Source organism: Oryzias latipes, chromosome 18 (assembly GCF_053564925.1).
Source record: "Oryzias latipes strain Hd-rR chromosome 18, Olatipes_Hd-rR_3.1".
In the NCBI taxonomy this organism is placed as follows: Eukaryota; Metazoa; Chordata; class Actinopteri; order Beloniformes; family Adrianichthyidae; genus Oryzias; species Oryzias latipes.
The window spans coordinates 1,236,726-1,264,029 of NC_136254.1; the positions used below are offsets into that span (position 1 = coordinate 1,236,726).

The following is a 27,304-nucleotide window of genomic DNA, read 5'->3' on the forward strand; positions in this document are numbered from 1 at the left end:
GTGTTAAGAAATTCAGCTGCAACAGTTTGCCTGTGAAACGACTAGCAGAGGCTGTGAAGGCCCCTCTGCGGCCCCTCTGTGGCCCCTTTGCGGCCCCTCTGTGGCCCCTCTCTGGTCCCTCTATGACCCCTCTGTGGCCCCTCTGTGGTCCCTCTCTGGTCCCTCTCTGGTCCCTCTATGACCCCTCTGTGGCCCCTCTCTGGTCCCTCTATGACCCCTCTGTGGCCCCTCTGTGGTCCCTCTGTGGTCCCTCTGTGGTCCCTCTATGACCCCTCTGTGGCCCCTCTGTGGCCCCTCTGCGGCCCCTCTGTGGCCCCTCTGCGGCCCCTCTGTGGCCCCTCTGCGGCCCCTCTGTGGTCCCTCTCTGGTCCCTCTCTGGTCCCTCTGTGGCCCCTATGAGCCTTCTGCGGCCCCTCTGTGGCCCCTCTGCGGCCCCTCTCTGGTCCCTCTCTGGCCCCTCTCTGGTCCCTCTGTGACCCCTCTGTGGCCCCTCTCTGCTCCCTCTATGACCCCTCTGTGGTCCCTCTGTGGTCCCTCTATGACCCCTCTGTGGCCCCTCTCTGGTCCCTCTATGACCCCTCTGTGGCCCCTCTGTGGTCCCTCTGTGGTCCCTCTATGACCCCTCTGTGGCCCCTCTGTGGCCCCTCTGCGGCCCCTCTGTGGCCCCTCTGCGGCCCCTCTGCGGCCCCTCTGTGGTCCCTCTCTGGTCCCTCTCTGGTCCCTCTGTGGCCCCTATGAGCCCTCTGTGGCCCCTCTGCGGCCCCTCTGCGGCCCCTCTCTGGTCCCTCTGCAGCCCCTCTGCGGCCCCTCTGCGGCCCCTCTGCGGCCCCTCTGCGGCCCCTCTGTGGCCCCTCTGCGGCCCCTCTGTGGCCCCTCTGTGGCCCCTCTCTGGCCCCTCTCTGGCCCCTCTGTGGCCCCTCTGCTGCCCCTCTGTGGCCCCTCTGTGGCCCCTCTGTGGCCCCTCTCTGGTCCCTCTCTGGCCCCTATGGCCCCTCTGTGGCCCCTCTGCGGCCCCTCTGTGGTCCCTCTGCGGCCCCTCTGTGGTCCCTCTGTGGCCCCTCTCTGGTCCCTCTCTGGCCCCTCTCTGGTCCCTCTATGACCCCTCTGTGGCCCCTCTCTGGTCCCTCTGTGGCTCCTCTCTGGCCCCTATGGCCCCTCTGTGGCCCCTATGACCCCTCTGTGGCCCCTCTGCGGCCCCTCTCTGGCTCATCTATGGCCCCTCTCTGGCCCCTCTGTGGCCCCTCTATGACCCCTCTGCGGCCCCTGGGGCAGATGAACCTGCAGTCATTGTTGCTGCAGGAGCGGTTTTCTTTCAGCGCTGACGGGAACGTAGTGCTGCCAGACCAAAGCAGAGCATGACAGGTGGAGCAAACAGCAAAGCGTGGCTGCATGAAGCGTTTGGCTCCTGCTTTTTATTCCCTCCTCCCTGAAAGACAAAGATAAAGGACCAGGCAGTGATGCTGCAACACAAGGTTGTACTCTGTGACTGTTTTCTCTGGGGGACTGTGTGCCGCAGGCAGCTTAGTGTGAATGATTTGCAGCCTGTTAATAAAATATTAATCATATTACAAACACAGAAAAATCAATATGATTTATATGACCTAAATCTGCTTGTTAGGATCTTTTCCTCTCCTTGGGGATGCAGGTTTTTGTAACACATGTAGGATTCTTCCTGTTAACAAAAAGGTGGAATATAATATTTTAAGAAGGCAGAGTTGGATGAAAACTGTTCTGTGTCCAAAACCAAAAGAACATTTCATCAATGGATGGAACAGTCCACACTGTCATAGCAGACCATAAACCACATCACTGAAAAAAACAAAAAGTATATTGACTTACATATTTAACTTTATACATGTTTAAAGCCATTCCACTTCATCCTTTGTCTCTTGGCTCCTCCCATAACGCCGTGTCCCACACGCCCACTTTCTCCGGGGAGCTAGCGGTGATTGGCCAAACGCTTTCATTTTATATGAACATCCATCTTTGCAAAAGTTCGGATGTTTGTTTTGGTGGGAGAAACGCAGAAACGCTGCCCAGGCCGACTCAAGGATGATGTCATGAAATGGGCGTTACCCACAAGGAGAGAGAGGCGGGGCCTCAGAGACGGAGTCGTCTCACTGACTTAATTTCTAAAGAAATCTCTCCTGCTGCTATCCTTCTACAGCCGGTGGAGTCAAAGTTGAATACGAGCATTTTATAAGATGTTGTGAGGAACAGGCATCCACTGCTCTGACTGATCAGAACGGAGACCCGCCCCTTTATGATGTCACGGCAGGAGGAGGAGCTCAGAGGCGTCCTCATCTTTATGTTTCCTTAAGCTCTCTGTTCTGAGAAAAGATCCAGAGCTGAAGCACCGGGGGGGCTAATTACTGCAGCTGCCCCCAACATGAAATCTATGGATTCCTCATCTGACAGGACATCCAACCCTTCATCATCGCCACGCCTGGATGGATTCCTCATGATGGCTTTTCCTCTGGAAGCAGCTTAAACCCAAATGTTCTCATTCTGACCAGAAAACACACAACTCTCTGTTCCAGTCGCCTGTAATGACAGAAAACACACATGTTGTGTACCACAACAACACACACACAAGCATCAGCCGTCTGGCTGGCAGGTCGCCTCCTGTTTCCCTTCTCCTTTCTGTTTAACTAACAGAAATATCAATATGCAGTTTACTGTGTGCAAAAGAAGACGTTTGAATAGGAATAAAAACCTGAACCAGAACACGGAAGTCAAGGATACCTCATGCTTTTCTGAATCAATCAATCAAACTTTATCTAGAAAGCACTTTTCATATAAAAGTAGAACACAAAGTGCTTTACATTAAAACAAAATAAAATAATATGAAAATAAGCACAAAAATAAAAAAAAGGCCCCCTCCCCGTCCCTACACACAGCCCCCCCCCCCCCCCCACTCCTTTCACACCTCCCACCCCCTAACTGATGGGGAAAGACGATGAGAAACAGGCTGAGCACGGAAACATGATGTTGGAAACACTAATAATTCTAACCTCCCTCTCTGTGAACAGCAGCATAACCAGCCAAATGCAGCATCACAGGTGAGGACCGCTCCACCACAGCTAAGCAGTGATGCAGGTTCCCCTCTAGAGCCGCAGTGGCTGAGCAGAGGGAGGGGTCCCAACCGAGGAAGCACCGGAAAAATATAATGAATATATGTTGTAAACCGAACATAAGTTACAGATTAGAAGTATTAAATAAAATAACGATATTGTTAATAGAGTGAAGCCTGTGTTATGCAATAAAAATAGTCACAAGCAAACAAGTAAATCCTGTTTTCAGCTATTCCGAACATTATTGTCCTAATTAGTGTTCATTTTAAAGAGAGTATTTACTTATACTTAACGTAGTAACTAATCCATAGAGGACTGGAGTTAGAGACTAAATTATTCTAATATAAAAGTTACTGTTTACTACGATAAGAAACAATTTGGGTTATTGTTAAAAAGTTGTTGTAGATCAACATCTAAATAGTGTGGACTATATATATATATATATATATATATATATATATATATATATATATATATATATATATATATATATATATATATATATATATATATATATATAAGAGAAAGACAGCCGTGAAAGAGCAGCCTGAGGCTCTAGAGCCTCAGAGTTTGCTAAGCATGAATGAGGAAATCCCAACCCTACTGGAAGACGACAGACGAGGCAGAAGTAGAGCTTTCTGCTGAAGGACATGATGACATTTGCTCTGTACTCAACCTTCCTCGGACTCCAGATGTTTCTCCTGTTTTTCCAGATGTTCCCTACAGGATGGGGAGGGACGTATGATAATATGAACTTGTCTGTTTTTCCCTTTCATCCAGAAGGGAGGATCTCCTCTTTCAGAGCTGGAACTCTGTAATAATAAACGAGCATTTGTGGGCCGTACTGTGCGGCGTGAAAGGGGTTAAAAAACAGCTGCAGCTACTTTGTTCAGTTTGTGTGTTTTTAGCTGCTCTTCATTGGTTACAGTTTGTCTGCATGGATTTGTCTTTTCTTTCTAATAAAGTTTTATGATTTGAATGAAACGGTGATCATAGGCTCTGTTAAATTAGAAATGGATTGGATTTGGATTTTAGTCTGCAATCACATATTTACCCTTGTGCTGTCTTGTGGGGTCCAGATAACCCCACTCCCGACAAGGCATTTTGGGAGTTGGGTCATCTAGACCCACTAGACAGTGCTCTGAACCTTTTTTCTTCAATGATTTGTGATCTTCACTGGTGTCCATGGATTACATGAAATCTTTCCACCTTTATCCACCTTTGTCATGGTAGGGAGAACACCTCAATGGAAGGGGGGGTCATCTGGACCCCATAGGATACCACAAAGGTTTATAACTTTGTTGAAGAGTAGAAAAACGTTTCTGTTCCTGCCACGGCCGTCAGCCTGACCCCGTCTTTGGCATCAATGTTTTACATCACACAGCCGCTCCGTAGCGTTTGCTCCAGTCGGCATCATTCAGATTTGGGCCGTCAATCACTGCAAGACTCACCAACTGGTTGTTCTGCCAGCCAATCTTTGTTGAAGAGATAACAGAGCTGACAAGTGGAGGTCCTTCTGGACCGAAGGCTCAATCAGACTGTATCTGTAATGACCCCCTCTACCCCTCTGGAAGCCTCTCTTCCTTTAGGTTGCTATAGTGATTGTCAGATCATTAGGACTAATCGGCTATTTCAAAAGACCCGTGAAATGTCATTTGAATTGCAGATCATTCGTTCAGACGGTTGTTGGCGTGCTCTTTGCTGTTCTGTGATCCAGCGTCTGTCGTTAACAAGCAAACCTCCTGGCGTTACGTGTTGCACGCCGCATGGCCGCCGTTAGCGGTTAGGGCTGGTGAGGTCAGGCTTACGGTCGCCCTCCTCGCTCATTCTGGCTCTGAGCAAAAACCTCCAGCTTTTTATGGCCAGCTCCCATGAGGTGAGGAATAAAGAAAGGATTCTGTCATGCTTTGCTTTCTGTGTTTTTGTGCTCAGCAGTGGCTCTGTGAGTCATCAGGGCCACTGCCGCCTCTGAACCGCCCTTGCTGCACTCATGCATTGTTCAGAGGTGGTTGGTGCAGCAGTCTCCATCATGGCTGCACCTGAGTGTTTTGAGGCCCTGTTCCGGCAAAATCCTTTAACTACCGCTGCAGTTTTACAGAAAAAAAGGCTTATAAATAAGAAATTCTGTTAGAAAAGATTGATACCACCCATTTTTAGAGGGTAGTGTGTTCCCACCAATAGAAGAGGGAAGACATCCGGTAGAGACTCTCTATCTGTAGAGATCTGTATCTGCAAAGCAAAGCGGAGAATTCTGTCAGCTGTCATGATGACAGGAAGCTTTATGAAAGCTCTGCAGCTCCGACAAGGACGGCATCCTTTCAAAAAAGGACAAAGAAGAAAACCAAAAAGCCTTGAATGAAGGACAACATAAAATGAAAGAGAAATTGTCCCTTCAAGGCTCCTCCATTGGCCTGGAAGGGCAGAGCTGCTTTTATATCTGCAGTCTGGTCTATTAAATCATTTGGTTTTTACATTTCTGCATTTCTTTCTTCTTGTCGTCATCATTGATTGGCTGAAATGGATTTACATGATGCTGCAAACGGCATAGTCATATGTTTAGGGCGTATTGAGAGCACGCTGAGGTTGTTGGGTCTTTTACATCAAATGGAGATGATCATCATCAACACACACACACACACACACACACACACACACGAAGTGTGAAGTCCATTATTTTGGTTTGAACCTCTCCTGAGGTTTGCTGCTGTGTCTGCTGCTCGTCAGACAAGCATCACTTCAGTGTCAGGAAAATGAAGAACCCAACATGTCAGTGTCATCACTGCCTCTTCCGCAGAGCTCGATGGTTTCAGAGGGGTTTGGTCAGAAGGTTTGATGAGCTGCCGCTCATATATATTTTCACTAAATCACTAAGCATCTTTTTTATTTGAATTGAATTTGACATTGTGTTTATCCACATGAGCTTCCAGGATGTGGAAGACCACATCTCTGCCTAAACACACTGGAGTAAAAGGCAGATGTGACCACGTCTTAGACAAACGCCAAACGCTGCTGCGCTCTGACCTGAATGCAGGTTTTTCAGAGGCAGGTGGTCGCGTGACGGAGTTTGAGATCGGGAGGCGGCAGTCACATTTTTGCACGCCACTCGGCGGCCGTGGAGGGTTTTGAGAATAAGTTAACATTTTATGGGGACTAGGCGGTTTTTGACATCGGGGGAGAACACGTATTATGTAAAGTTAAAATGGGAGCGAGATGGAGGGTTCACTATTACAGAAGAGGATTGGGAAGGCGTATGTCAGCAGCAAAGGGATCAAACGTGGTGTGAATTCTGTTGGAAGAGATAATGAGGTTTCTTTTACTACCCCCCCTCAGAAAAAGTACCTACAGGTAGTAAATGTTGGAGGTGTGGTAATAATGGAGCCAATCACTGTGTCTGACATCCGTGCACATCTGCTAAATGTATTTTCTATTATCTTCCTTTGTCCTTTGAAAGTCTATTTTTGGGTCAAATGGAACCAAATGGCCGACAACAAAAGTAAGAAACTGCTCTGCGTTCTACTGGCGGCTAGTAAGAACACAATAACCAGAAACTGGTTTAAACCTGAACAACAGACGACCGGCTTGATGATGAACAAAGAATGTATAGGATGGAAAGAATTTCTCACTCATTACAAATCCGTCTGGATGTTTTTTACACTACATGGTCTAAATGGACAGAATATCTAAAGTCTATAAGATCAGACTTTATATTTTCACGTCAGACCATTTATGTTTAGAAAAGTCCCTGCTCCCTCAAGTTTGTTCTATTTTCATTCAAAACTGAGAAAGCAAGAACATTGTAGTCCATCAATGCAATATATTATCTATCATGTTCTTCTACAATAAAAAATACAATAGAAAAAAAAGTAGGGTTAAGAGAAAAGGCCTCTGATCCTGAATGATGGTGATTCACATCATGAGCGCCGTTCCATTTGCTGATGTGAGGATGTCCGTCTATGCAGCACTGAGCCTGATGGTTGTTTCCACATTTACCTGGATATGTACACCTGTAGGCGTGACTGCTGTGCTTTTTAGAAGGAGCAACATCATGACTTATCACACTGGCGACATCAAAAGTTTGGTTTTGCTTTTTTTAATTCCCAAATATTTCCAGTGGGCAGCAGCATATTTCAGAGTAAAGACTGAAGGTTTTCCACATTCACAGCATATGAGTGACGCTAATAGAAAAACTGAATGAGTGAAGGACTCGCTCAGTGACAGGAGCGACAGAGTATGCAGTGATAGTTAGATAGGCTGAAAACAGCTTCAGAGCTGCTGAGCCGTGGTGTCAGAGCGGGCCGTGAACCACATCCTTCCTTCTGCAGGGACCAATCAGCCGCTGCCATTCACAGAAATGAGCGTTCACACCTATTTACCGCAGCCACCCCCCCAAAACAAAGGAACTCAAGAGCGCTACGATTCTGGAGAATTCAGTTGACGCCTCTGCAGCTCAGCGCCAAAGCAGCGATGGCAGGAAACAGCAGATCTACAGAAAGCAGAAGCAGAGAACTTCAGTTCTGACATCACTTCCTCCACATCTGCAGCAGGAAGTTTTACAACCACTTCCTCCTACAGACCTTTGACCTTAGCTCCACAGAGGTCAACCCATCTGTTGTTCAGTGGGAGCTGATCAGAACTATCAATGAAAACTCTACAGATTTTAGTGTTTAATGCATAGAATGTTGTAGAATTTAAGAACATTTAGATATTTTCCATAACTGGAATCAATATGTGTAAACATTTACTCTAATAGGTTTTATTCTGCCCCGTTTTTGGGGGGAAGGCCTCTCTGTTCGTTTCCAGTCTGACCTCGCCGGCGTCTGCCGTCGGCCACCGCCTCCCACCGCCTCCACCTTACTGTTATGTCTGTTGTGTGGTTGACCTTTAAGGCGAGGGGATGGTTCCCCCGCCAGAGTGGTCCACCACTCCACTATACTCAGCGGCCTTTCAGCAAATTCACGAGTTTTTCTAAAAAACCAACAGACTTGAACGTAGCAGAGGTGATGAGAATCTGAAACGCTGCCATAACTTGGTCATCCTGGTTATGGATAGAACAGTTTCATAAAGACTGTAATGTGTGGATTTTTAAACACAGAATCATCATTACAGTCAGATTCAGGATGTTTCTCCTTTCTAGAACGTTTCCAGTAACACCCATACGTCCTCAGCTTGCTGGTCTACACAGATTTTCGGGGCTGAAGTTGAGTTTATCTGAACCTCTGTTGTTGTTGTTCCTCTTCAGAGCTGTCAACAACAGACAAACAAGACACAAGTGAAAAGATTAAATTAAATAAAAAAACTCTAAGGCTTTTCTTTGTTTTCTGAAATGAATGAAAAAATTTGAGTTCTTTCAAATCAGTGATGGGTAGAAAACGGTTCATCTTGGTAGGAAGTGTCTGGTCGTAACAGAAACAGAAGAAAGCAGGTCTCTGCATCTTCACTCCATGTTCATGCACACTCTGATTTTTCCTGAACCATTACCTGATTGGCTGGACAGTAAACTGGATGAAGGACCCAACACCGGTGCTGAGTCTGAGCAGACTGTCAGGACTGTAGGCAGTGACCAACGGACCGAAGCCTGGATCTTTTCCCATATAGCAGTTTCTGTCTTTCAGGTATGTCCATTGGATAAAACCTCTGCTCATAAACTTATAGTCACGTCCTGAACATTCTGCTTCCAGCTGCAGTGAGATCATGAGGTCTCTAACTTATGCTGCGTCCGACTTTTAAGGTGTGACGGACAAATAAAGCAAGATAAAACGGCCCAACCGTCCTAAAACTGGTCTTTTCTAAATGTAATTTAAACCTGAATCCATCGTGTCTGCATCTTTATTGATGTGAGATTATGTGAAACATTGGAGAATCAGTCGCCGCATATCATGCAGAGCGACTTGGTCCGTGGAAACAACTGTCTCCATGAATCCAAACGTGGAGGAAGACTCTGATTTAGTCTGGAAACAGCAGCTTCATGTTTCTTTGAAGGTGAAAGCTCTCCTTCAGTTTCCTCACCGACTCTTTTCTCCACAAAGAAACCTTCCAAACGCGTCTTTTTGTTCCCTTTTAGCTTTGGGCTTAAAACTGTCCTTCCTCCCCTGTACTGGGTTAGTCTACCCGATAGAGACCTTCTCGGGGCCCTGGTTAGTCTCTGGGGTTGGTAGTGGGGGAGTGTTCTCTGCTCCTGTGATCTCTTACGCTCTCTGGCCGCGGGGGCACCTGTGGCGGACTCTTTGGCGCTGGTGTCAGATCGTTCAGAAGTTGGATGTCCCTCAGGTTGCCTCTCAGTTTAGGGAGGGATCCTCCAGATACTTCAAACACTACTTTTCTACATCACTGCACGCGTTTAAAAGGAGTTTGTGTTTGTGCACCGAAATCCGCTCTACATGTACATCCATCCATCCCTCACCTCCATGCCCTCCTATTCCTGTCCATCGTCATGGGGATACTGGAGCCTATCTCGCTACGATAATAAAGATATGATAGATAAAAAGCTAAGTTTAGCCTCTAATACAGAAGGGGTTTTATAAATGTGTAACACCAGTTCCACAGTGAAAACTGTTGGACAAAGAAAAAACTCCTACGTGAAGCTGGAATCATCTTCTTTGCTAAATGGGCCAGAGTCCACTGCTGCACAGCTCGCTGTACGTCACATGCATGCCAGTTGGTCTGATGTGTGTGTTGCTAGATGTCCAGAGGGACATTTCCAGTCTCACAGCTGGTAATCAGATTCAGTTTCATCAGGTGTTGATGCTACAGGGACACTGGTAACTCATTAAGCTTTATGTCTTTTCCCAAAAGGAAGAATTGTGGTTCGATTCCTGGCCATGGCATCCTGGTGGTACGAACACTAGCTCACCTGCAGAGATCCAGGAAGGCGGGTAATTGGATATGTGGGCTGCTGGGTAACAAATTGTCAGCATAAATAGAAAAATGGTACAAATGCAGCCCATTTACCATCAGTACTGAGGCAGACCAAAGGACACGTCTGTCCTCCTGGCTGCCTCATTAGTGTAAATGATGTCAGCTCACCAAAGATCGGCCGCTTTCTGCCCCATAATACTCATTTTCATCACAGAGGTTTGACCCCGGCCTCACCGCGTGGTTCTGCAGCTGACGCTCCCAGGAAAACGGCATATCTGAGGGTGTTGGTGAGATTATGTCTTAACCAGACTACTTAGCAGTGCTTCCACATCCATGCGCACTCTTAATGAGAATCGTGGCAGGGAAACGCTCAGCATGTGGCCTGAACATCCACAAAGGTTGGAGTTTAGAAGGAAAGAACCGAGATTATTAAGAAAGGACAGAAAATATTCTAAAGCCAATTTAAAAAAGCTTTTTGTTGTTCTATGAGAGGGCAACATCTTGTTTATCAAAGGCAGCTTGGCTGCAGGAGGTTTGTTGATTTGATAATCACATTTTTCTGCACATGTTGAAGACTGTACGTCTCTGTACGTCTCTGAGCTGAAGGCATCACTAAACATCCTGAATGTGTTCTTATGGCAATTATCAGCAAAGCTACACATTCAATAGACTCGGGTGAATACTCGGTTCTGATTGGCTGCTGGGTCTGGATTAAAAAAGTGATAATGTACACCTAAAAAAGAAGTCCCGGTCACATAGCATGAATATTCGGTATCACTGCGCTGGCTTCTGTAAAACAACGTAATCTGGACAAAAACAAGCGGATGAGGTGAACTTTCTCTCTGAACACATCGTGAGGATCAGCGTCATGTTCAACATCTCAGCAATTAGGAATGACTCCACCCGGGTCAGACATCCCCATGTAAACAACAAACAAACACCAAACTCATCACTGAAAAAGTTCCCACCTGCATGTTGGTTTGGTCTGATTCCACTCCAGCTCCAGAAACAAAACAAAGAACAACCGGTATGGACTAACAATGAATTAAGAGAATATCTTTTGTTTATTGCTGGTTATTGGTTACAAGTTCAATTTAAGAGCATTTTGATATGTGTTTGACATTCATCTTCTTCTGCCCTTTTGGGGTCACGGGGCTGCTGGAGCCTATCCCGGCCACTTGTGGGTGAAGGCAGGGGAAACCCTGGACAGGTCCAGGTCTGTCTCAGGGCCGCAATCACACACCCATTCCAATCACACTCACACCTAGGGACAAGTTAGAGTTGCCAATGAACCTTTGAAGCATGTTTTTGGACGGTGGGAGGAAGCCAGAGATCCCGGAGAAAACCCACGCATGCACGGGGAGAACATGCTAACTCCACACAGAAAGGTCCCCCATTGATGTTCTGGTTCATGTCCCCCAGCCGGGACTTGAACCGGGGGCCTTCTTGCTGTGAGGCAAGAGCGCTAACCACTGCGCCACCGTGCACGGTGTGTTTGACACATTGTTCAATTGAAATACTGATTTATGTCTTTAAAGGTTTTCAACCCATCTTGTTCATCATCTATCAGACAACTACCGGCCACAATAAACAGAAAAGTAGACGAGTTATTGAGTTGATTCCATGACTTTGGAAAACAAGGTCTACCGAGTCGGACCGGAGCTGCAGGAGTCCAAAAGACTCCACAACCAGCATACATACCGCTTTCCTTTGCCGCTGCAGTTGAGGTCGGTGCCAACACAGCCGGTTAAGCGGCACGTCGCCATGTTACCGTGACAACACTGTCAAATCTGCTTTCGATTGACCTAATATTTGTGTTAGTTAAATATATATTATATTAATCAGAAATATCATATTTGAGTAGTGATTCAGAGTGAAAATATTAAATTTAAATTGTAGTAAATGGTTATTTTTTTTATGCCTGCAAGTGAAACAGGAAAAGCAGCCTTGACACCCAGAATGTCTGGATATCAGACAAATGAAATGCAGTAATGAGCTGAAACGGTGTCTGTCATTTGCTCCTGTCAGCATGTCAGCAGAGCTCCACAGACAAAACAACACGCTGCTTCTTTTATTGCATGATAGGCTGCAATAAATATCATTTTCAATTTGCAACCTCTCTGGCTTTAAGTTTACTAAAAAAGCTTTCTGTGCCTAAATGCAGAGATGTGTGTCTACAGAGGAGGTTAGACAGGAATCTCTGTGGATCATGATGTTTGCAGATGATGATGTGATCTGTAGTGAGAGCAGGAAGCAGGTGGAGGAACGTCTAGAGAGATGGAGGTTTGATCAGGAATGAAGCTGAAGCAGAACAGAGCATCTGTGTGTGAATGAGAGGATCTGAAGAGGAAGGTGGGGTTACAGGGAGCAGAAGGTGGAGGACTTTGGGTCAACAGTCCTGAACAACAGAAAGTGTAGGAAAGAGGTGGAGAGGCGTCTGCAAGCAGGTTGGAACGGGTGGAGGAAGGTTTCAGGTCTGATGTGTGACCAAAGGCAAGGCAAGGCAAGTTTATTTGTATAGCACAATTCGTACACAAAGTAATTCAAGGTGCTTCACAAAAACAGAAAAATGCATTAAAATCACAATACATCATAGAAATAATCAAAATAAATTTACTTTAAAAGAAAATAAAAAAAAATAAAAAAAATTTGAAAATTGATTTAAAAATAAAGGAAGGAAAGGAAAGAAAAGTGCAGATAGGACCTTTCAGTCATATACACGGCTAAACAGAAATGTTTTAAGTCTAGATTTGAACATGAACACAGAAGAGGCCTGTCTTACGCCTTCAGGGAGGCTGTTCCAGATTTTAGCTGCAGAATATTGAAACGCTGATTCCCCTTGTTTAGTTCTGACTCTGGGAATCAACAGGAGGCCGGCGCCTGAGGTCCTCAGAGTACGAGATGGTTCATATGGCACTAACATGTCAGAGATGTACTTTGGTGCTCGGCCATGGAGAGACTTGTACACAAGCAGAGCTGCTTTGAAGTCTATTCTTTGAGGTACAGGGAGCCAGTGCAGAGACCTGAGCACAGGACTAATGTGATCATACTTCCTGGTTCTGGTCAGGACTCGAGCAGCAGCAGACCAAAGAGAGTCATCCAGAATGAAAGGAAAAGTGAAGAAGACTGTGGGGAGATGTTGTTGGTTCACAGACTCTGATGCAGAGACAGGAGGCGGAGCTTAAGACAATGAGGTTCTATGTGGGACCAGGATGGATCAGGAATGAATCCACCAGAGGATCAGGAATGAATCCACCAGAGGATCAGAACATAGATGTTCTGGAGATCAGTGAAGGGAAGCAGATGGAGACGTTTGGAGGAGGAACAGTGATGATGATGAGGTTCATGGATGTAGCGAAGGAGGCGCCTAGGGTGGTTGATCTGAGTGGGGAGGAGTCAGAAGAATTGACTTCTAAATGGAGCAGCTGAAAGACAAAGATGTGAATAAATGTGTGACTCAAATCCAAATGTTTTTGAGATAAAATAAAATCGTATTTCCTGAACTTGTAAGGCTTTGAAAGAGACGTCTGTGTTGGTTCCTCCCACTCTTGTCACCTTACCATTAAAGCGTCTGGCTCAGGGCTAGAAAGGTGGAGTTTGTAGTCAGTTGTATCGGGGCGACAGAGGAAACATGTATTTTGTTTTTGTGTCACTTTGTTTGTGTCTTTGCTTTTTTCGGTCCTCCAGTTGTAGAAATGTTTTTGGACAGCCAAAACAGAAAAGGTACAGAGTCTCCATTACCGGCCAGTCGTCTCTCCTTTGACTGGTTTCTTTAAAAAAAGAAAGTTCCGCTGCCACTTTTGGCTTCTTGGGTTGATTTTAACCGTTTCATTTGACCTTTTTATTTAAAGAACAAAGCCTTTTTTTTCTTGTCTTGTTTCTTGTGTTCAATAATGAATCATCCACGCCGTATTCTCCTCATGTCTATGGGTTACCCAACAAAAAGAAGTGCAGGATCCTGCTTCTCTGAGGCACTTCGCCGTGTCCTTCTGCTTCTATGTCATATTCATGTGGAGGTTTTTGATGAATGTGTACATTCTGGTATGTCCAGCTCCAGCAGTATGTATTTGGATCCACATAAGCCCCATTTATCTGATAGTATGATCCAACACAGAGGCAATGGCTGCTTTTATTCATTCCCTTTTCTCCCCACATTTAGACTGAGGCTTCCCTCGACACGGAAATAATAATTATTTATTTTATTTCACTGACTCAATTGATTCATATTCCTCAAATAGGGTCCATTTCAGACCAGCTGACTGTGCACGTCACTGTGATGGTCTAAACTGGAACAATAAAGTTTGGTTGTGTCTCTGTGCTTGTTGTTGCTAAGCAGCAGCCCTCTTTTCGTTAACACAGTGTGATAAATGTAACCATGTTCATGTACAGCTGATGTGTGAAATGTTTCCTGCTTAAAAAAGATGTTAAGAAGTGTTGCATGCACCTTAATATTCATAAATACTACAATATGATGTGTAAACGTTTTTTTTCTGAACTGTGAAATGACCTGCTGTCAGTGGAATTCCTGTTCTGATCAAATGAAACTACATTGAACTTTTTCTTTCTTTGTTTAGTGAACTTCTGGCTCCAGACTTTACGGAGACCTTCTACTCTGAAGATGGGAAACCGGTGACTTTAACCAATCATAACCACACCGTAAGTGTTTCATCTGTGTCCATCCATCTTCTTCAGCTGGGGTCATGGGGGCAGCCCCACTTTCCCACATCACTTCCTTCAGCTCCACTGAGGGAATCTCATAGCAGTTTAGAAATGTGGTCTCTCCAGCAAGTTCTGGGTCTTCCCCAGGGCCGCCGCCTAGTGGGACATGCCCAGAACTCCTCCCCAGGGAGGCATCCCCCCCAACAAGGATTGGAATAGATGGAACTTAAATAAATAAATGCAAAGCTTTGCTTTCAGGCTCAGCTCTCTCTTCCCCACAATAGACCGGAACAGCAGCCGCTGAACAGCAGCCGCCGCTCCAATCTGCCTGTCAATCTCACGCTACGACCTTCCCTCATTCGTGAACAAGACCTCAAGATTCTTAAACTCCTCCCTCTGGGGAGGGAGCCGTCCACCCAGAGGTGACAAACCAGGAGATCCATCGTGTGCTTCCAACTTGGAGGTGCTAATTCTCCTTTCAACAAAGCTGCCCTGATGCCTCTGACATAATCTTTATATCTGAACCCCTAGGAAGTTAAGAAAAAAACAATACATTTGGAAAATGCATTTTCAAAGAAAACAGCCAATGAGGAAACAGAAGGTTAGGGTCAGCCTAACCCTTTGACTTCAAAATAAAATAAATCTGATTTAAATACATTCCTCTAACTATAGGCCAGTTGTTCCCACAGACCATAATAACCAGCTGTCTAATGTTACGAGGATGCTGCTAATAAAGTTGTTGAAATGGCATATTCATGTTTATTATTACTTTTAGAAAATACCAGCTTCAGTGGCCTTTTTATTGTTGTTGTAGTCGTCTCTAATTCAAAGTCAGACATGGCTAAAAGCTGGCGTCCAATGTTTTAGCTTCCCAGTTATGAGTTTAGGCACAACCTAGATCACATTTGAATGGTTCCTATGAAACCCAAAGTACGAAGAAAGTTTAAAGCAGCTGCAGATATTTTACAGAGGATGAAGATAAACTTTACCCTCAGAAGCTAAGGGAAACTGAAGGCTAGAATAAAAGAAAACTGCAGCCCACTTTAGCCTGACACAGGCCAGTCTGTGACTTCTGACCTCAAACCGGTCTGTGAGACTATAGTCTGACCTTAAACCGGTCTGTGAGACTATAGTCTGACCTTAAACCGGTCTGTGTGACTATAGTCTGACCTTAAACCGGTCTGTGAGACTATAGTCTGACCTTAAACCGGTCTGTGAGACTATAGTCTGACCTCAAACCGGTCTGTGAGACTATAGTCTGACCTTAAACCGGTCTGTGAGACGATAGTCTGACCTCAAACCGGTCTGTGAGACTATAGTCTGACCTTAAACCGGTCTGTGTGACTATAGTCTGACCTCAAACCGGTCTGTGAGACTATAGTCTGACCTTAAACCGGTCTGTGAGACTATAGTCTGACCTTAAACCGGTCTGTGAGACTATAGTCTGACCTCAAACCGGTCTGTGAGACTATAGTCTGACCTTAAACCGGTCTGTGAGACGATAGTCTGACCTCAAACCGGTCTGTGAGACTATAGTCTGACCTTAAACCGGTCTGTGAGACTATAGTCTGACCTTAAACCGGTCTGTGAGACTATAGTCTGACCTCAAACCGGTCTGTGAGACTATAGTCTGACCTTAAACCGGTCTGTGAGACGATAGTCTGACCTCAAACCGGTCTGTGAGACTATAGTCTGACCTTAAACAGGTCTGTGTGACTATAGTCTGACCTTAAACAGGTCTGTGTGACTATAGTCTGACCTCAAACCGGTCTGTGAGACTATAGTCTGACCTCAAACCGGTCTGTGTGACTATAGTCTGACCTCAAACCGGTCTGTGAGACTATAGTCTGACCTTAAACCGGTCTGTGAGACTATAGTCTGACCTCAAACCGGTCTGTGAGACTATAGTCTGACCTTAAACCGGTCTGTGAGACTATAGTCTGACCTCAAACCGGTCTGTGAGACTATAGTCTGACCTTAAACCGGTCTGTGAGACGATAGTCTGACCTTAAACCGGTCTGTGTGACTATAGTCTGACCTCAAACCGGTCTGTGAGACTATAGTCTGACCTTAAACCGGTCTGTGAGACTATAGTCTGACCTCAAACCGGTCTGTGTGACTATAGTCTGACCTCAAACCGGTCCGTGAGACGATAGTCTGACCTTAAACCGATCTGTGTGACTATAGTCTGACCTTAAACCGATCTGTGTGACTATAGTCTGACCTTAAACCGGTCTGTGAGACGATAGTCTGACCTTAAACCGGTCTGTGTGACTATAGTCTGACCTTAAACCGGTCTGTGAGACTATAGTCTGACCTTAAACCGGTCTGTGACACTATATTCTGACCTTAAACAGGTCTGTGAGACTATAGTCTGACCTCAAACCGGTCTGTGTGACTATAGTCTGACCTTAAACCGGTCTGTGTGACTATAGTCTGACCTTAAACCGGTCTGTGAGACTATAGTCTGACCTTAAACCGGTCTGTGAGACGATAGTCTGACCTTAAACCGGTCTGTGAGACGATAGTCTGACCTTAAACCGATCTGTGTGACTATAGTCTGACCTTAAACCGATCTGTGTGACTATAGTCTGACCTTAAACCGGTCTGTGAGACGATAGTCTGACCTTAAACCGGTCTGTGTGACTATAGTCTGACCTTAAACCGGTCTGTGAGACTATAGTCTGACCTTAAACCGGTCTGTGACACTATATTCTGACCTTAAACAGGTCTGTGATACTAAAGTCTGACCTTAAACCGGTCTGTGTGACTATAGTCTGACCTTAAACCGGTCTGTGTTACTATAGTCTGACCTTAAACCGGTCTGTGTGACTATAGTCTGACCTTAAACCGGTCTGTGTGACTATAGTCTGACCTTAAACCAGTCTGTGTGACTATATTCTGACCTTAAACCGGTCTTTGTGACTATAGTCTGACCTTAAACCGGTCTGTGAGACGATAGTCTGACCTTAAACCGGTCTGTGAGACTATAGTCTGACCCTTAAACCGGTCTGTGTTACTATAGTCTGACCTTAAACCGGTCTGTGAGACTATAGTCTGACCTTAAACCGGTCTGTGAGACTATAGTCTGACCTTAAACCGGTCTGAGTGACTATAGTCTGACCTTAAACCGGTCTGTGACACTATAGTCTGACCTTAAACCGGTCTGTGAGACTATAGTCTGACCTCAAACCGGTCTGTGAGACTATAGTCTGACCTTAAACCGGTCTGTGACACTATAGTCTGACCTTAAACCGGTCTGAGTGACTATAGTCTGACCTTAAACCGGTCTGTGACACTATAGTCTGACCTTAAACCGGTCTGTGAGACTATAGTCTGACCTCAAACCGGTCTGTGAGACTATAGTCTGACCTTAAACCGGTCTGTGAGACTATAGTCTGACCTTAAACCGGTCTGTGTTACTATAGTCTGACCTTAAACCGGTCTGTGTGACTATAGTCTGACCTTAAACCGGTCTGTGAGACTATAGTCTGACCTTAAACCGGTCTGTGGCCGGAGAAGGTTGAGGAGCACTGATCTAATGTAAAACAATCACTGTTTTAAGGTCGTGTCACACAACAGCTACGCACATTTTCCACGTATGAATTGTCGGTCTTCCGTGATCCATACGTGATCTACGTCATCCATAGGGGCGGCCGTGGTGCAGCAGTAGGGCGGTCGACCCATGATCGTAATAATGCAGGTTCGATTCCCGCCTTGCACAGCCATGAGTCGAAGTGTCCTTGGGCAAGACACTGAACCCCACCTTGCCTCTGGTGGTAGGCAGGCGTCTGTGTTTGGCAGCTGAGCGGCCACCAGTGTGTGAATGTGTGTGTGACTGTAAAGCGCTTTGTCTTTGTAGGAAGAAAGGCGCTATATAAGTATACGCCATTTGCCATAGGTGTTGCTTGTGTTCGTTGATGTGCTCAGATGTCCGTTGAGGGTTTCAACCGACAGGTTTTTACGGGAATTCAGTTTAGAGATGTTCGTTTTACGTCGTTTAAGGGCTGGGCGATGTGGCCTAAAAACGAAAACTCAGATTTTATTTATTTTTTTATTCAATTTCTGATTTTTCAATGTGAGCAGCTTCATTCACCGTTAATCATCAAATGATGAAGTGGAACCAGGATTTGGGTCCAGTGGTTCTAGAAGACCTTCGTTTCTGGAACAAAGCAGATAAACCTCATCCTTTGGAATTTTGTTTGACATTCTAACCTCCAGGCAGCCGTTATTATGTATGCGGATGAAGAGGAACGATAGACCACCAGCAGTACCCCCCCGTGGAGATCAAGCACTCGACCGGCGTTGTTTAAAGACAGCAGAGCTGTCTCACATCAGCCTTTAACAAAGCCCGTCACGCCTGCATGCTTCCTATTTCTGCTTACAAAAGAAAACCCAGAAAATACTGGAATTTGTTCTGCTTTTCCTGCTGCTTTGACTTCATCTCCAGGATTTTCATCAGGCTCTTCTAATTCTGTCACAGAACAAGGACAGAGGTTTTTTTTCATAGAACCATAGATGCAGAAGAATTACTGGGACAATGTGGATCCGTCTGTCCAAAAACCAGTCTGAAACCAGCAGAGGACTGGAGACTTCAGTCCAGAGCAGGAGATCCACCACCATCTGTTTTCCAGATTGCTGGTTAGCTCAGCCTGGTGCCCCTCCCTCATTCTGATTGAATGAACACACCTGGTCCAGGTAGACGGCAGTAAGCAGTGCAGGGAGAGCTGGAAAACCGGCAGGATGGTGGATCTCAAGGACCAGGACTGAGCAGCCCTGCTGCAGAGGACAACACCCAGACACACAACCACACATGCACACACACACACCTTCTTCCTGAGAAACAACATCCTCACAATCTCTTTCTTTTATTTTCCTATAAATGTGATTTTTCTTTTTATTTTACGTGTTTCCATGAGGCAGATTTAGTATCGCAAATCCAGTTTGCTCAGTGTCATAGTCAATGGAAACGCCGCGTTCAAGAGGTAGAGGCGTGGAAAGAGGCGGGGACTCACAATGAGTTCACTCCTGTTTGGTGACAGTCGTTGCCATAGATATGATGACTCAGAGCGACTCAGACCGATCACTGTTGACTGGTTTCAAACATGGCGGCGCCCGTGTCAGGAAGCAATGGTGAGGGACTCGGCGTGATCTCATGAGAGCCGGAGGCAAAGCATTTGGGTGATGTCACGCCTCGATTCGTCCATCGTCTTTACAGTCTAAGGTGAGGTGAACCAGCGCCACGCCTCGCTCGTCTGCGAGCCCAGGCGGCTGCAAGCGGGCGTGGGAAGAGACGCCTGGGATGACGGCGGACGCTGAGCTGCAGTCAGACTGAACGAGAACAGGAAGTTGGGGTTGTCCTAAACATTCAATTGAACTTTAAATATTTTTCCACATCCAAAGAATCCAAAGGGAACATTCTTAGAACATTCTAGACACTGGATGGTCACATGACTTCATTCTAAGTCTGTCCACACATTGGACTGGAATGATGGACTGATCCGTGTTTGATGATGTCATCACATGTGTGTTGTCCGCTGAGGCACTGGTCATTTTAGAATTTACTGCCATTAAAAAAACGATGCTGTTGAAACTTTTCATGTATTGGCATAAACAACATTGTACTTTCACGCCTGGATAAAAAAACGCATCATTTTAAATTTGGGGAAAAAAGGCTCTGGGTTCTTATGGGTTAAGTGTTGCAAAAACAACCAAAGCAACATTTTTAAATGAAATAAAGCCAATATCAGCAATAAACCGGTTACAAATAAGTATCTTTGATCCTTTCATTTGTAATGGCTTTCCAGTCTGGTGTTTTCTAATGCCCCCCCCCCCCCCAATATAAACTGTTCTGTAATGTTAAGTTAGCTTTTTAGCTTAGGAATCCATTTATTTGTAGCTTTTTGCTTTGGCCAAAGCTGAAAATCGAGGCGCTCTCTCCACAGACCACAGGTCCTGTTTGGAACATTATCTGTCTTGTATGAGTGGATGAGTGATTTATTGCAGGGGGCCGTGGGGGGGCTCTTCTCTGTAACCATACTAATGCGTGGGGTCCATTCACTGCTGCCGCTCACAGGAAATACCTCATTTAACGCTCCGGCGAGCCGAAGTTCTCTGAATTGTCAAAAAATAATCGTGCAGGGATAATTTCATCCTTGAGGTGGTAAAGCCTGTTTCTACCATAGCGGTGATTCTGTTTGCCTTTGGGGGAAGCTTCTTAAAACTCCTTAAGGCTGGAACAACGGTGACTTCATTCTTTTTGCTCTGAGCTTGTTTTTGCATTTAACTAACATCATCAGGGAGTTTATCTGATAATAAGGCCGTTAGATGAGACCATGACGTTCCAGGAAGCCATGGTCTTTGTGTCATTCTTAAACGCTCGTATGCAGAATCCGTGGTCGTGGTGGGTTTGAAATGCTTCTGCAACAGAACCTTTACTGAAAGCAGAAAAAGCTGAAATTCCAAGTATTTCTAAAAATGTTATAGATTCATGTCTTCTCATCTCACCCATTAGGGTGTAAAAAGTTGAGTTTTTATCTTAAGGATTGAATTAATCCTTCACTCTAAAGAAAACAGCAAAGTCCTCATGTTAAGAAAAAGGTTAACTTCCTCCTGTTTGACGACCCCACTTTGTTTTTTATCCATATTTAAAGAAGTAGCTTTCAGTTTCAATGGATGCAACAGTTTTTACCAAGCTGAAGGCCCACAGGTGTCACACAGCTGCTACATACGTTTTCCACGTATGAAATGTCAGTCTTCCATGATCCATACGTGATCTAAGTCATTCTTACGTGTTTCCTGTGTTTGTCGATGTGCTCACATGTCCGTTGAGGGTTTCAGCCGACGAGTCTTTACATGGATTCAGTTTTCAGCTGTTCAGAGTTTCTGGCCAGTTGAAAATTATTCAGTTTATGCGTATTTGACATAGTTTATACGCAATTATTACATACATTTTTGCGAGATCCATCCACTAATGTGTGTCTTTCCAGGAGCGTTCCACGTTTGTCTAACAGACTTATTGTGACAGATCACGTTCAGATGACATCATTGATGCATGAATCACTGATGAATTACAGATAAACATCACAATAATCACACGCTTCATGTTCTACGTTGGTTTACGTGTTCTTAGCGTGTTTATTTCTACTTCTTCTGTGGTTTTTAACGTGGTTCATTCCTGATACATCTGTGAACATTTCACCTAAAGACCACAACTTTCTCACTTTTTCCACATAGATTCACGTCTGACCAGCTTACTTCCGTGTTATATGCACTAAACATACGTAGCGGCTGTGGAACACGACCTTTAGGTTGGAAGTCCTCAGAATTTTCTCTGTTGTCCCACATAAGAAAACATCTTTTACAATGCTTTGCATTTTGTTCACCTGCTGTTGCATAACAGATGAATGGCTGATATTGTCATTATTATTGTATTGATCAATATCTGATCATTACATGACAGTGAAAAGGTTTCAGGTCTGTTCTTTCAGACCATCATCTCTGAGTTTCTGCAAAGTTTCGTTCTTAGGAACTCAGAATCTTGTATTTATTTGCTGTTGCAGCCAGAAATAACTAATCCTAACTGGAAATGCTAACTTAGTGAAGTGACATGAAAGAAGGTTCAGCGATCATCTACAATTCCTGTAAGATTCAAAGAAAAAGCTGATGCTGTTCAGACAGTTAGCTCAGACGTGCTGCTTTCTTCTCTCCGTGTTTCTGTCAGTGATGTGCTGCAGCTTAAACTAACATCTCAAAGGTTTACAGACATACCTACATCACTGATTCTAACGCTTTTTCCTGCAGAATCACTGTTTCTACCACGGCCATGTGAGGGGACATCCCCATTCCTGGGTGGGAATCAGCACATGTTCAGGATTCAGGTAAAGATTTAACACAGTTCTTCTTTAAATATGTGTTTGCAAAAATAGTACTATTACTAACTAGTACTGTGGGGAAAAACAGTGAAATGTAACCATGGTGAACAATAAAGATTATTGTTTTTAATTGGGACGACTAGCAGGATTTATAAGAAAAAACATTTTTTTTTCTACGTTTACATTAAATAAAATATAAGATATGATCACTTTAAACAGTTTCTAAAAACTAATTCACTATGAATTCAGATTGAGGCTTTCTTCAGAGCTTCATGCGTACACCGGCAGCTTGAATGTCGTTTGTTACCCGACCTTGACGACTGAACATTTATGTTGAATCCAGACAGCTGATAACTGTGTTTAGTGAGATGAAATCTGCTTCACCTTGAATCCGACCACAAAGCAGCCGTCTGTGCTGCAGCAAACACAACAGCCTGAAAGGATTCCATTTATTTCTCTAAAGGAGCTGTGATGCATCCATTCACACACTCTGACTCCAGGGGGACAGCTGGGTCTGTGCTGGAAGGCATCACTCACGCCGTTTTCCTCTCCATGAATCAGGTTTTCTTGGCTTAACAGTGTCACCAAACAGGATCTATTCAATTGTAATTCAGTTGTTTTGGCATGAGAGCCGCTAACGGTTGTTATGAGAAAAGACAGAGCTGATAAAGGAGGAGAACTGAAAGCTGGTCTACATTCCAAACCTTTTATTGTTTCCTACAGCAGAAAGAGGGTTCATAAAACATTTTCCAGGAGAGCATTTTATAGAGTAATCCTCATTTCCTGAGAAGACTTGAGAACATTTTATAGTTTCTTTTTGAATACTTGTGCACAGATTGCTGACATGCTCCAGGAATAAAATGATCTAGAAAAGAGAGCCTGGATTTCCAGGAGTCACACTTCTGATCCATGAAAAGGATCACAAAAGGATCACGGGTTTGATTAGTAATGTTGGTGTCAATCAGATAAAATCAAGATGTCTGCTTATAAAGTCTTCTGTTTACGACAACATAGAAGTTTGCATTTCAGGCATAGCGTCTGCCAGCTCTGCTATAGTTTATCTGTAAGACATTCCACCGTGTGACTCTGTCAACGTCTTCTTCCCAACTAAAGGAAAAGAAAAGAAAGACACAACTGTTGGACGAAAAAATATTTAACCCTTCATCAATCATTAAAAAACACATGGAGTTAGAAACCTTTAAAAAAAATACAGGTTTAAAGATGAATTTTATTAGTACATTGACTGACATTTAAGACGCCGGACTCCGGTGGCAGCCCCAGCTGGGGAGATTCAGAGAGGGGCCCCGGCGCCGTTGGAAAGGTGAAAGGTCGGCCGATTTACATAACTGTCACACAATACATCAAACGTGCATGAACCGTGTGATTATTGTGATGTTTATCTGTAATTCATTCATCAAATCTAGCCACAGGGGTTGCAAGCCAGTTGCCTCTGTGCCGGTCCCAAGCCCGGATAAATAGAGAGGGTTGCGTCAGGAAGGGCATCCGGCGTAAAAATTGCCAAAATAACCATGCGAATCATCCACAACACTTTGGACATACCGGATCGGTCGAGGCCCGGGTTAACAACGACCGCCACAGATGCTGTTAACCTACAGGGTGTCGGTGGAAATTTGACTACTGTTGGTGGAAGAAAGAGGGGAGGCAGAAGGGTCCGTGGCCAGAGAGAGAAGGGAAAAGGCAGGAACATAGGTTTGAGAATAGGGACTCTTAACGTTGGCACAATGACAGGGAAAGGCAGAGAGCTGGCAGACATGATGGAGAGAAGGAAGGTAGATGTACTGTGTGTGCAGGAGACAAGGTGGAAGGGCAGCAAGGCACGTAGTATTGGAGGAGGATACAAACTGTTCTATCATGGTGTTGATAGGAAGAGAAACGGGGTAGGAGTGATTCTGAAGGGGGAGTTTGTAAACAGGGTTCTAGAGGTGAAAAGAGTCTCAGACAGGATGATGAGCCTAAAGTTAGAAATTGAAGGGGTGATGGTGAATGTAGTCAGTGGGTATGCGCCACAGGTTGGCTGTGAGTTAGAAGTGAAGGAGAGATTCTGGAGTGAGTTGGATGAGGTCATAGAGAGTTTTCCCAGAGGAGAGAGAGTTGTTATTGGAGCAGACTTTAATGGGCATGTTGGTGAGGGCAACAGAGGTGATGAGGAGGTGATGGGCAGGTTTGGAGTGAAGGAAAGGAATCTGGAGGGACAGATGGTGGTGGACTTTGTGAAGAGGATGGAAATGGCGGTAGTCAACACTTACTTCCAGAAGAGAGAGGAACATAGAGTGACATACAGAAGTGGAGGTAGGAGTACCCAGGTGGACTACATCCTATGTAGACGAGGTCATTTGAGAGAGATTAATGACTGCAAAGTGGTGGTGGGAGAGAGTGTAGCCAGACAGCACCGCATGGTGGTGTGTAAGATGACTCTGGAGGTCAGGAAGAAGAAGAGAGGGAAAACAGAAAAGAAGACCAAGTGGTGGAAGCTGCAGAATGAAGAAACTTGTGAGGAATTTAGGCAGAAGTTGAGGCAGGTCCTGGGTGGTCAGGATGAGCTTCCAGATGACTGGGAAACTACAGCAGAGATTATCAGGGAAACAGGTAGGAAAGTGCTAGGTGTGTCATCTGGAAAGAGGAAAAACGGTAAAGAGACTTGGTGGTGGAATGAGGAAGTACAGGAATGCGTCCAGAGGAAGAGGTTGGCTAAAAGGAAGTGGGATGTAGAAAGGACTGAGGAAGATAGACAGGAGTACAAGGAAGCGCAGCGTAGAGTGAAGAGAGAGGTGGCAAAGGCCAAACAGAAAGCTTACGATGAGCTTTATGACAGGTTAGACACAAAGGAAGGAGAGAAGGACTTGTACAGGCTAGCCAGACAGAGAGACAGAGATGGGAAGGACGTGCAACAGGTAAGGGTGATTAAGGACAGAGATGGAAAGGTGCTAACAACCCAGGAGAGTGTACAGAAAAGATGGAAGGAGTATTTTGAGGAGCTGATGAACGTGGAAAATGACAGGGAAAGAAGGGAGGAAGATGTGGTTGTTGTGGAGCAGGAAGTAGCAGAGATTGGAAAGGATGAGGTTAGGAAGGCTCTGAAAAGGATGAAGAGCGGAAAGGCCGTTGGTCCTGATGACCTACCTGTGGAGGTATGGAAGTGCTTAGGAGAGACAGCAGTGGAATTTCTAACGAGGTTGTTCAATAGGATTTTAGAGAGTGAGAAGATGCCTGAGGAATGGAGGAGAAGCGTTCTGGTTCCGATCTTTAAGAACAAGGGTGACACGCAGAACTGCAGCAACTATAGAGGAATAAAGTTGATGAGCCACACAATGAAGCTGTGGGAAAGAGTAGTGGAAGCCAGGCTTAGGAAGAAGGTGGAGATCTGTGAGCAGCAGTATGGTTTCATGCCCCGTAAGAGCACCACTGATGCCATTTTTGCTTTGAGAATGTTGATGGAAAAGTACAGAGAAGGTCAGAAGGAGCTGCATTGTGTGTTCGTAGATTTAGAGAAGGCGTATGACAGGGTGCCGAGGGAGGAGCTGTGGTACTGTATGAGGTCGTCTGGAGTGGCAGAGAAGTATGTCAGAGTAGTTCAGGACATGTATGAGAGAAGTATGACGGTGGTGAGATGTGCTGTAGGTAAGACAGAGGAGTTCAAGGTGGAGGTGGGACTACACCAAGGATCAGCTTTGAGTCCTTTTTTGTTTGCTATGCTGATGGACAGGCTGACAGACGAGGTAAGACAAGAATCTCCCTGGACAATGATGTTTGCGGATGACATTGTAATTTGCAGTGAGAGTAGAGAGCAGGTGGAGGAACAGCTAGAGAGGTGGAGGTTTGCTCTGGAAAGAAGAGGCATGAAGGTCAGTCGTAGTAAGACAGAATACATGTGTCTGAACGAGAGGGATCAAGGTAGAAGCGTTAGGTTACAGGGGGCTGAGGTGAAGAAGGTGCAGGAGTTTAAGTACTTGGGGTCAACAGTTCAGTGTGATGGGGAGTGTGGAAAAGAGGTGAAGAGGCGAGTGCAGGCAGGTTGGAGCGGGTGGAGGAAAGTGTCAGGAGTGTTGTGTGACAGAAGAGTGTCAGCAAGACTCAAAGGAAAGGTGTACAAGACAGTGGTGAGACCAGCTCTGCTCTATGGGTTAGAGACGGTAGCAGTGAGACAGAGACAAGAGGCTGAGATGGAGGTAGCGGAGATGAAGATGTTGAGGTTCTCCTTAGGAGTGACCAGGTTAGACAGGATAAGGAACGAGTACATCAGAGGGACGGCTCATGTTGCCTGTGTTAGCGACAAAGTCAGAGAAGCCAGACTGAGATGGTTTGGACATGTTCAGAGGAGGGATAGTGGATATATTGGTAGAAGGATGTTGGAGATGGAGCTGCCTGGCCGGAGGGCAAGAGGACGGCCAAAGAGGAGATACATGGATGTCTTAACAGAGGACATGAAGTTGGCTAATGTTAGGGTAGAAGATGTTCATGATAGAGTGAGGTGGAAAAGGATGATTCGCTGTGGCGACCCCTGATGGGAAAAGCCGAAAGAGAAAGAAAGAAGATCTGTAATTCATCAGAGATTCATGCATCAATGATGTCATCTGAACGTGATCTGTGCACCGTATACGTGATCTAAAAGTTACACATCAGTGGTTCATTCATGAAAAGTCTGTTAGATCAGTGGTCTCCAAACCACCGGGCCGCAGACCGGTACCGGTCCGTGGATCAACCGTTACCGGGCCGCAGAAGAAATAATTAATTATGACTGGTTCTTTTATTTTTTTCTTTTAAGTTTTGACAATCTTTAATTTTAAAAGATATTTTAGTTTGAAAAATAACCGGATTCTGGGC

General features: G+C 45.2%; 1 protein-coding gene across 1 annotated transcript in view; it reads left to right on the forward strand.

The window, feature by feature from the left end:
- The window catches only part of adam19a (ADAM metallopeptidase domain 19a), a 102,750-nt gene that overhangs the window by 35,775 nt on the left and 39,671 nt on the right, over window positions 1-27,304 (forward strand). Inside the window, exons 4-5 of the mRNA XM_023965861.2 lie at window positions 14,504-14,585; window positions 22,392-22,468. Coding sequence (XP_023821629.1) covers window positions 14,504-14,585; window positions 22,392-22,468 — 159 coding nt within the window. The remainder of the gene's footprint in view (window positions 1-14,503; window positions 14,586-22,391; window positions 22,469-27,304) is intronic.